At 38.6% G+C, this 10,640-nt stretch overlaps 1 protein-coding gene across 1 annotated transcript; it reads right to left on the bottom strand.

Moving 5' to 3' along the window:
* Positions 1 to 6,843: 6,843 nt before the first annotated feature.
* Positions 6,844 to 9,276, bottom strand: LOC140149936 (uncharacterized). Its single transcript, XM_072171949.1, has 2 exons — positions 9,205 to 9,276; positions 6,844 to 8,505 (listed from the first exon to the last, which is right to left on the bottom strand). The coding sequence occupies exon 2, from the start codon at positions 8,466 to 8,468 to the stop codon at positions 7,047 to 7,049; it is 1,422 nt and encodes a 473-aa protein (XP_072028050.1). The 5' UTR covers positions 8,469 to 8,505; positions 9,205 to 9,276; the 3' UTR covers positions 6,844 to 7,046.
* Between the last annotated feature and the right edge of the window lie 1,364 nt (positions 9,277 to 10,640).

Raw genomic sequence — 10,640 nt, 5'->3', positions numbered from 1 at the left:
AGTGGACACATATGCATACCTTCGCTGACCTATCCTGGCCCAGGCATGGGGAGATAATGAGATTAACCCAGTGCATAATAATAAACAGACACTTATATAGCATGTATAGCGCATTATTACAAAGTGCTTAAATTACAGTTACTGTAACAAATATAGGCAAGCAATATGTGAAAGGTAAATACAAATATCAAGCAAATATAGATTTAGTAGCATATATACACCAGGCACAAAAAGAAACTCGTCAGTTATATTCATCCTTGCTGTTCAATAACTTGATAATTTTGGATTATTCTGAAATATACATTTTGTTAATTGGACTTTTCTTTCTCATTTGACACCCTGTTTGTGAACTTTGAGCAAGAATTGACCAAGATATGCGCCTCCAAACTCTCAAACCCCAAAATGAAAAGTTGCAATTTTAACGATTCAATTGTGCCTGTTACACTGTGTGCTTTATTGATTGGCCCGTGGTGCTTGTGTGCAATACAACGATGCGTTCCCATTGAAAATCGTTGAAAATGCAACTTTTGATTTTGGGGTTTGAGGAGGCGCATATCTTGGTCAATTCTTGTTCGTTTTTCAAAGCAAGGTCAAATTAACAAAATGTATATTTCAGAATAATCCAAAATTATCAAGTTATTGAACAGCAAGGATGAATATAACTGACGAGTTTCTTTTTGTGCCTGGTGTATATAAAAAAGAGGGTATGGATGACCAACATCCACGCCCTGAACGACACATAACAGAACATGAAAACAACATTGATAATGCAAGCAATACCTCACTTAAACAAACCATACTGCAGTTACTGTCCGTTTTCCTATACACAATACACAGTGCTCTTTCCCATTGACGCGTGACCCTACAAATAGCCCTACGTTAAAAGTATGGGGATATGACTAGTTAACGTCGCTGTGTGAAAAATAACCGGCCAATATTAAAAGTACTCTTCTAAAGTTCTAGAAAATATAGTTTTTAACATGTCCTAAATTTTTAGCTAATTTAGATGTTTGGAAATATTCGTACTTTGGTGTTTTAGTTAATGTTATAGGTAATAGTACATTGCCTAGTTAACGTCGCTGTGTGAAAAATAACCGGCCAATATTAAAAGTACTCTTCTAAAATTCTAGACAATATAGTTTTGTAACATGTCCTAAATTTTTAGCTAATTTAGATGTTTGGAAATACTCGTACTTTGGTGTTTTAGGAAGGATATGTAAACGACAGATAACACCAAAAAATATGAAGAAATTATTTCTAACCCGTGTTAAGTCAACAATCATTATGTTGCTCATTTTCAAGAATGCTGGTTTACAAAAAGCACGCCATTGTCTCATTTCGTGAACAAAGGTACACATACCATTGTTTCCTTTCGTTTCCTTTATAATCGGTTACCCAACTGAAGCTATGAATACCAGCTTTATTGCGATATCGCACATGAAAACAGACACTTGTGCACAACCAGAGAAGATCCGATTTAATCAGTTGAGTTGTTTCAATGAGTGTTATCTTGGTTTAATAGCTTTTAATGGGGTTAAGTCCTGCAAAGGTCGAGATGAATTCTACTGTAGACATGACTGCATCATGCATCAGAATACATATTATCATATAAACATACCAGTTAGCAGCCTGGACAACCGATTCTTTTGTTTAGCAAGGCTCACTCAGTCATTTAATGTGGCAATACAAACGATCGAATTTGGTGTTGAAACGAGCTAAATTTTGAGTTACACCTTTTCAATGTAAAATTAATTTTCTCGGCCAAATGAAATGCAATCATTTTCATTTTTTCAGTAAATGTCAGGTCAAATTGTAGTGCTTGATACTTATTTTTTTTTCTAAATCCTAGTGTTAAACTTAGGCGTGAAATTCAGTCATTTCGTGTAAGATTTTCGATTTTGATAGGCTTAAACTCTGCCCGCGAGCCTTTTCTTGGATCAACCTTTTAGCTTTTCAAAGTAATATAGTACGCTAATGAAGGATTTTTCCCAACTTTCTAACGCACATCACCGTGAGCGATATATCATAGTTTTGTCAGAATTTACGTTTTGATTTCACCATTTTTTCACCGGCTGAAATTTTTTCAAAATCAACGCGTGAAATATAAGGCTAATAATACTAGCATTGTGGATCGATATCCCTGGGTTTAATAGGAATACCGGCATGATACAGTGTTGCTAGAACTTCAATATAGCAACGAAATTCCCAGGCCTAATAGCGCTCCTATACTGATCATGTTTATAGCACGATGAGGATATTTCATCATCACGTGAGTGATTCGGACCAATGTGTTGAAATTTGCTTCTCCTCAAAACAACTTTGCCCGAAGGCTTACATGCAATTGGGCAATATTTTAAACAAAACTTTCTTTTACAAAACATTATATTACGCTGTATGTTTTATGATCAAGCAAACTGTTTGGAACACACTTCCAAAGAAATAACCTTCGTAACGCCCCGGCGTAACGCCCCAGACTTTCGTTATTTAAACGCCAGAAATAGATTGTCCTTATAAGAACCATCAGAGATTGTGGCTTATAAGAACCGTTCATTATCATTGTTAACTTAAACAGGTTTTTGTTTTAAACATCTTTATAAATTGATTGTTTTATGTTTGTTTGTAAATTTCGTGCTTTACGCGCTTTGAGTTCCTCATCAGAGATTGTGCCTTATAAGAACCATTCATTTTCATTGTTAACTTAAACAGTTTTTTGTTGTTAAACAAAAACCTGTTCAAGCAATTATTTAAAATTGCTTAAAACAGAATAACTTGGATGTTAATACTTGACGTAGTGTTTCAATTGTCATGAAGGTGACTGGGTATGGTGCCTTTTGTTTGTGTTTGTTTGAAACTGCTTTTGGAAACCCACCGAAAGTCATAGGCCCTAATGAAGCAGCCAAAACAATACCAGGTTAAACATGGAAGTTTATAAAAACTTATTAAATAACCGTAAGGAAAAAAAAACATTTGTGGCAACAATAAGCCTTGCATTGAAAGTCATGGTTAAAGTGTGTTGATTACCACACCAAAGTTTCCCTACATACACCCCCACTACCCACCTTACACACCTCTGCACCCACCCCACCCTATAGGCCTACATGTACATGATATTACATAATAATATATATCATAGCTATACATTTAGGTATAGCGCTTAATTATGACAAATATGGTTAGGCCTATATATAGGCCTACATGTCAAATTAAAAACAAACCCGAACACTGATGAATCTCTACAGAAACCCGAACACAAGTCTGAAGGGTGTAATGAAAATGGCAACCCGCGATGGGGGGGGGGGGGGGGGTACGTCACTGGATTCACACATGGAGATAGGAGGGACAGAAGATTAAAATCCCTATAATAACACGCTAATTTTTCTAGGTTTGGACCGTGGATTTTCATGAACCTCAAGCGTGCGTCTCTTAATACGGACTAACCTAGGTAAACAAACACACAGACAGACAAAATGGTTTTCATAATCATGGAATGCATATAAATTGAAATTGCAGGCTATCACGGGAGCAAATTTTAAAATTCACCTCATTTACCAATTGGGGATTTGGGCTACCAAATCGCTAGTCGGGCAATCTTCATGCATGATCTTTGCTTTTCAATGGAAAATTGCCCTGGATGACAACAATGAAAATATCGACTATTTCTGCTGGTTGCGCACGAGATAAAAGCACCGAGTTTGACATTTTCAGAGCATGAAGGGAAAAAGGGTAAAATAAAACGGAAATTCTGACAAAACTATAATATATAGACCCACACGATGTGCTTTACAGAGGTGGGAAATATCTTTCTTTAGCAAACTATATTAGTTTGAGACGCTAAAAATCAATTCCGTAAAAAGCTCGCAGGCGAACTCAAGCCCTATAAAAATCAAAAATATCACACTAAAAGATACAATTTGATGCTTAATTTTAACACCAGGATTTTAAAAAAAAATGCATATCCAAGCACCAAGTTTTTAACTGACATTACTGAAAAAAAAAAAAATATTGCTTTATATTTGACCGAGAACATTAATATCATAGCAAAAAGGTGTATCTCTGAATTGTGCTGATTTTAACATGTATCGATCGACTTTTAGCGCGACTAAGCATTTCTAAAGAATCGGTTGTCCAGGTAGGTGACTGATACGTTTCAAACAAAATATTTGTGCCACTAATTTTGAAACAATTTGAAAGATAAGTATAATGAAGAAAACAAAAGCATAGATCGTGATCAAACAAATCAAACATAAAATACAATAACTACCTACAAAATGTAAAATGGATCAAAATGAAACCAATATGAGAAACACACAAAGGCTAAAATAGGGAACCCTTAAACTCATGTTCCATATTGTCATTCTCCTGGAGTGTGAATATTGAATACCATTACCAACATGCCTAAAAGTTACGTTCGGTTTTATTGGTTAGCCGCTGTTTGTTACATGCAATTCGAAAAATATCACTGGTTTGACGTCGTATCATACGAGCCGCAGGCCGAGTGTGATACGACCTCAAACAAGTGATAGTAACGGATTTATCATCATCATATTCCACAATCCTAAAATAATCAAGTTATACTCCAAACTTTTCTGCATTCCACGCATGCTTTTACAGTTTTCTGTCTTGCGACTACCGCCAGGCCAATACGGCACGCCATTGCCAACGCGCGACGCATAGTTAGAGCGCGACGCAAGGCAGCGAGTAATGTAATTGCAGTCTCTGCCGCATACGCGATCATCACGCTTATACAGTGGCGTACCGTGGCCGCCCCAACCCCGGGGTCTGAAGAAAATACAATTTTGCCGCCCCTTCCTCAACAGCCCGAAAAGGTTGACCCAATTTTTTCTCGGTCGCTTGAAAAAGTGAAGAGCAAAAAAAAGAGGGTTTCAGGCGTTAGCTCCCTAAAAGAAGCACATTTTGATGTATAGTACCATTTTTTCAAAAAATTTTATGCTTTATCAAATTTTTCCGCCCTTTTTTATTTACTAATTCTTTTTGCCGCCCTCTTCGTTTTTGCCGCCCCTGTTTTTGCCGCCCCTTCTTCTTCCGCCGCCCCTTCATTTTGGCCGCCCCCTGCTTTTACCCCGGGGGGCCCCCAAAGCCCCCCCCCCCCAAAAATACGCGCATGCTTATAGTACTCACAAACTGAACGATACGGAATTATATTATATTATTTTATATTAAATTGTCTAATGAATGCTAAACGATTATTCTTCTTCGGTAAGTTCAGTTTGGTACAATGGACATACAATATTTCCGTCTATATAGGCTAAGAAAGTTGAGTAAAATACATGTATTTCATTTTCGTTATAGACCCTATCGAATAAACTCAACCGGAACTATATAATAATTGAAATGACAGGCATTCTATATATAAAGTGTTAGAGGGACAGGTCTCTTGTTCTATTCAACAACCATTCATACCTGCCATACATATAATGAGGACGAGTGACGTAGTATTCGATAGGGTCTATAATTATTACAACCTTATTTTCTCCTTAATATTTAGTCAGAAAGTCAAACATTTTTTTCGTTGCGAAATCAGACCACGTCGCGTTTTCTGTTCTCGGCTGATCAACTGAAATACGCCCGGAAGATAGCCTGAATCCTTCTGGCCTCTCATGGTGGCGCCATTTTTTACCTACAATCCTTCACGTTGCCTTAATACAGCACAGTGGAGTGGCCGTGCGTGAGTATTCGAGGACTGGAGGATCGATTCTACCCGGAAGACGTCGAACTAATCACAAATAACACCCGGAAATAACACCCACTACTAAAAATACCGTTAATGGTCCAAATTGAACTGAAACCATTAAAATCTATAACCGATATCTTTTAAAGATAAGAACATGTTGAATTGTGCATGTCTTTCCAGTTGAATATTACGTACATATTTTGTTTTTCTTTGTTTTTGACAGGGAAGTTGTAGACCTATATCGGAATCAACTGTTATTCCGACTGAGAACACCATTTTGGTTGTTAGATGGTTTTGCCAGTTATAGTGAATATGTTTGCTGATTATTGCTCTTTGGGTGGTAGGTAATAAACTCCTCAACAAAACTTTGGAAAGTTTTTTTCAACCATTATTCTGTGCTCAAATAACACCAGTCACAAACCTCAATGGAGGGGTGGAAAACAATGCGCAGCCACAACAGCCAGGCACCTCCTCCTCCTCATGCTGTGGGATGGAATTCCATTCTTCAATCAGGATTCGTCGCAGGTCATTCAATCTGGTTGCATTTTCTACTCTGGCCCGCACAGCACGACCAAGCTGGTCCCACAAGTATTCAATCAGGTTGAGGTCTGGGCTGATGGCAGGTCATTCCATTCTCTCTAGGCCCTACTCCCATATTCTGAATAGGTAGTCGTTGACTACAGGGGCGTAACCAGACCTGACCTTCCGGGGGGCACGATTGAAAAATTGCCCATTTTTTGACCAAAAGTTGTATTATTTATGTGCGCATCGCGAGCGGCTTGCCGCGAAGTGATAAACGGGTGGGGTCCAGGGGCCCGCCTTAGGGCCCCTGGTGGGGTCCATGGTTTTTGAAGCTCATGGTTTTTGGCATATTAGAAGCTAAAAATCCAGTGTTCAGAGTACAAAATTTCACAATGAAAGTAGTATAGATCTTCTTCCCTCTTTCTTTCCTTTTCTCTTCTCCCTTCCCTTTTTTCTTCCCTCTGTTTTCTTTTCTTCTTTCCCTTTCTCTTCTTCCCTCTTTTTACCCCTTTTTTCTCTTCTCCTTCCCGTTTTTTCTTCCCTCTTTTTCTCTCCTTCCCCCCTTCCCAATTTTTTGCTCTTCTTCCCAGTTTTTTTTGTGTCCGGGGGGCCCCTTGCCCCCCCCCCCCCCCACTGGTTACGCCACTGGTTGACTACCCTGGTGATGTGGGGGTTAGCGTTGTCAACTTGGAAGATTGCAATACAAATCATAATCCTAACTTGGTAATTTCTGGTAAATTACCCTCAAAGTCACCATAAAACACAATCAAATTACCTAAACTTGGCTCTTATACTCCAGGGCTTATAACTAAACTAGAAGTTAAGTCCAGACCTAATATTCATTAACGTGTTTCGCTCTTTCGAGTGGATTTTGTTTTCTCACTGGTAAAGGAGGTGGTGGCTTCGATGTACCTTGTGCGTGATAATTGAATTCTCCGATTTGTTCTTCGGCATTTTCATTACCTGCGAGAGTTTGTCCAGGATCATATACATCAGCTACAGGGTTAGAAGGAATATGGCCTTGATTCGGTGACGCTTTCGGTGGCAAAGGGGGAAGATCGGGTCGAGGAATAACTTCAGCAGGTACATGGCTGGAAGGATCTTGATTTCTTGTGGTCTTCGGTGGCAAAGGGGGGACATCTTGGTTTGTTTGAATATCGGGTTCCTGCAGATTAGTTTCATCATATGTGGTTGAGTCCAATCCTTCTGAAAGAATTATTCGTGGGTGGTAATTGGGTGAGTCGGCTGAATTAGTCTTAACCATGACGTGGACAGGTTCTCGATCTTCTCTTCGATTTCGTTTCTCGCTGGAATGTTTCCTCAATGGCTGTCTGCTAATGTTAAAAGGGATGGCAGGCCTATCGCTATCCGCGCTGTAATAAACAACGAGCACTCTTTCTTCTTCGTGAATATCATCCAGCTTGTGGCAATCGTCAATAGTATCAGACGCGTTTCTCTTTGGCAATGCCATTGTTGTGTATGAAAGTTGGTGGTAATTCTGAGAAATATTAGATGTAATATCTTTCAAACTCCGCAACTGTTCGTTGAAGTCATCCCATTCATCTTCAGGAAGTTGACGTGAAGTATGTAAATTTCCTAACCTCTTCTTACACTGTCCCACTACTTCTTTAATGCCTCTAGTTGCCACTTCTTTCTGTGATAAAATTCGCGCCGTTTCTGTATTGGCTTTATCGTCTGCTTTTTTATGGATCAATCTTTCTATTTCTCGCAGTCGCACAGTGACGTCATTCTTAGCTTCACTACAAGAGTCCTTCACCTCCCTCACAGCCTGTTCATAGACATTGTCGACTCGATTTTTGATATCTTTTGCTTCATTGTACAACTTGTCTGTCTGGTGAATAGCTACGTTACAGAGAGCATTTTCCGGACTGGCGCTCGCGCTCGATGCAGTCTCACCGGCATGCATTGCATCATCTGTGCCAATTTTCTCTTTTTCATGTTTGATATTCTGAAAATCTTCAACTAAACTCATGATTTGATAACATGTGTTGAAGTCTTGAGGGCCCTTTTTAGGCACCTTATGAATCTGCTTACAGTGCGGACATTGAAGGTTCTTCTTCTGTATCAACCGATTGATGCAATTCAAACAGAATGTATGTTGACATGGTAACGCTTTGGCGGGATTACTGGTATCGTATGTATCATAGCAAATAAGACATTCAAGGTGCTTGGAAACAACCTCAGACACAGTTATACGACCTCTTCCGTGAGGGTTGGAAGAAGCGTTGGCCATGATGGATGATCTATAACTCCATAGGCAAACTCGTACTCTGAAATATCAAAGAAAATATGTCAGCTTTGTTAGCAAGTGTTGGTTGTAGGTTAAAATGTAAATTATAAATCAAGTAGAGTTACCCAAAATAACCTCATGTTTTTCCTTTTCAGGTTAACTGTATTGGCCTGTTCACTGTTAAATAGTGGATTATGTTAGAACTCTTCTAAATGTCTCATTATTGACAATTGCAAGCATAAACTACCAGTGACGACTAATGCAAGCATGCTTATATTGATATTGATGTTCCTGGTATGACAACGCCGTACAAATGGTTTAAAAAACGATTTCGTGTCATAAAATGCATAAACAATTTCACGAAAAAAGTCCAACAAATCAATCAATCAATCAACAATTTCTCAACCGATATATTAAATCGAAACAAGCAGTAATTAATGTGCGTTATTTTTCTTCTATATATCAGCCATGTAGCCTATATATACAAAAACAGTGGTTGGAACTGGAGCCAAAGAACGACCTTGACTGACAAAATATACGAATTCTTTTCATCAAGTTCAGTTGAATAAGTTGTATTCACTAAACCATGCCAACGACGATTACGACAATAAATATATTATATATATCTGACATATAAACGTATTAAACGAATTTCACTTCTACTTCTATATATTTACGCTGTTCGATCAGAGAAAAGCAGTAATATCACTTACACAGACACAACTCCCACAATACATACCTTAGGGTTGTAAATATACTTCTAATTAGATCTATCAAAATTGTGCACCAAAATTCATGGCAGATGCAGATCAGAACGACAAGCCGGAAATAACAAAACTGGAAAATTATCTAGACACTCACTTTAGGGGCTGTGCAATAATTATGAGGTAAAATTTCCAAACGGCTCGCCAAATACCGCTTGCCCCCCCTCTCGGCTCGCCAAAAATCGCTGGCCCTCTCGGCCCGCCAAAAATCCCCCCTTGTGCATGCCAAATTTGGGATCCCAATTTACAAACCTTAAATGATTTAGATACATGTTGCGAGCGCAGCGAGCAAGAAAATTTGCATATTTAAGCACTGTTTTCCTAAGACTTTTTAGAGCGTTTTATTTAAAAGGCACCGCATGAATGTGTGTCAAAATCGCTTGCCCCCCCTCGGCTTGCCAAAAATTGCTCCCCCCCCCTTCGGCTCGCCAAAAATTTCTTGCCCCCCTTTTACCCTCCCATAATTATTGCACAGCCCTTGGTGCACAATTTCACTATCAAGTCGGTCTATCAAGCTAATCAAGTGTGAACGTCGCAATGAAAGGAGTTCGTGTTAAATAGGAAACATAACAATGAATAAAGAGTTTCAGTGTTTTTGTATATCAGTGAACTTTGTTCAGAATTAAAGGCTGAAAAGTTACTATACTCAAGAGTTCGTCGGTGTATTTTTTATCAATGACGTGTTTGCTCGATTTATTCCAGGGGGAATTCTACTTGTCAATGAGACATAGAAGACCTGTCATTCCGAGGGCCTCATCAACGACACTTAATTATTTACACAATTCCATAAACGTTTTTTGACAAAATTGTAAGACTTAAAAAAATAAATAAATTAGCGTCTCTTCAACATGTTCAATAAATGGTATGATACGCTTCGTAGCCATTCTTCTTAAAAATACGTTTCTCAAAATAAAAATAAATAAAGGTATAAATTTGTTCACAATAATTCTTTGAGAAAAACTTACTTTACAACGGTTTTGGTTGTGGGTGTTCATGGTGTTACACTTCGACCCGAAGAGCGGGGGAGGGGGGCAATCATTTTATTTTAATATCAAGAAAGTGCAAATTTAACAAAGTTCTTACGACTTACATTGTGGAGGTTGGTGGCCTGCGACTGATGCCGACTGATGTTGGTTTTGATGGTAGCGGAAAAATGGGTCATCTGACCGGAAGTAGTAACGGATGTTGACCTCCGACGGTCAGATGAATGGATGACCGAGTCATATGTGGGTGGAAGGTGGCGGCGTCCCTTGCCTCTGTTTAAATCAAATATTTTTTTATTGATATGGGGGTATGTAGGGGTAGATGGGGTGTGTCTCCAGCAACGACTATATTCGGTTAGAATAATTATATCTTCATGTAATGTAATGTAATGTAATGTAATGTAATGTAATGTCTTGTCTTGTCAGTG

The sequence above is a fragment of the Amphiura filiformis genome, chromosome 4, assembly GCF_039555335.1.
Source record: "Amphiura filiformis chromosome 4, Afil_fr2py, whole genome shotgun sequence".
Taxonomy (NCBI): domain Eukaryota; kingdom Metazoa; phylum Echinodermata; class Ophiuroidea; order Amphilepidida; family Amphiuridae; genus Amphiura; species Amphiura filiformis.
Note: the sequence above shows the minus strand (reverse complement) of the source record. Positions and strands in the feature narration are given on the sequence as shown.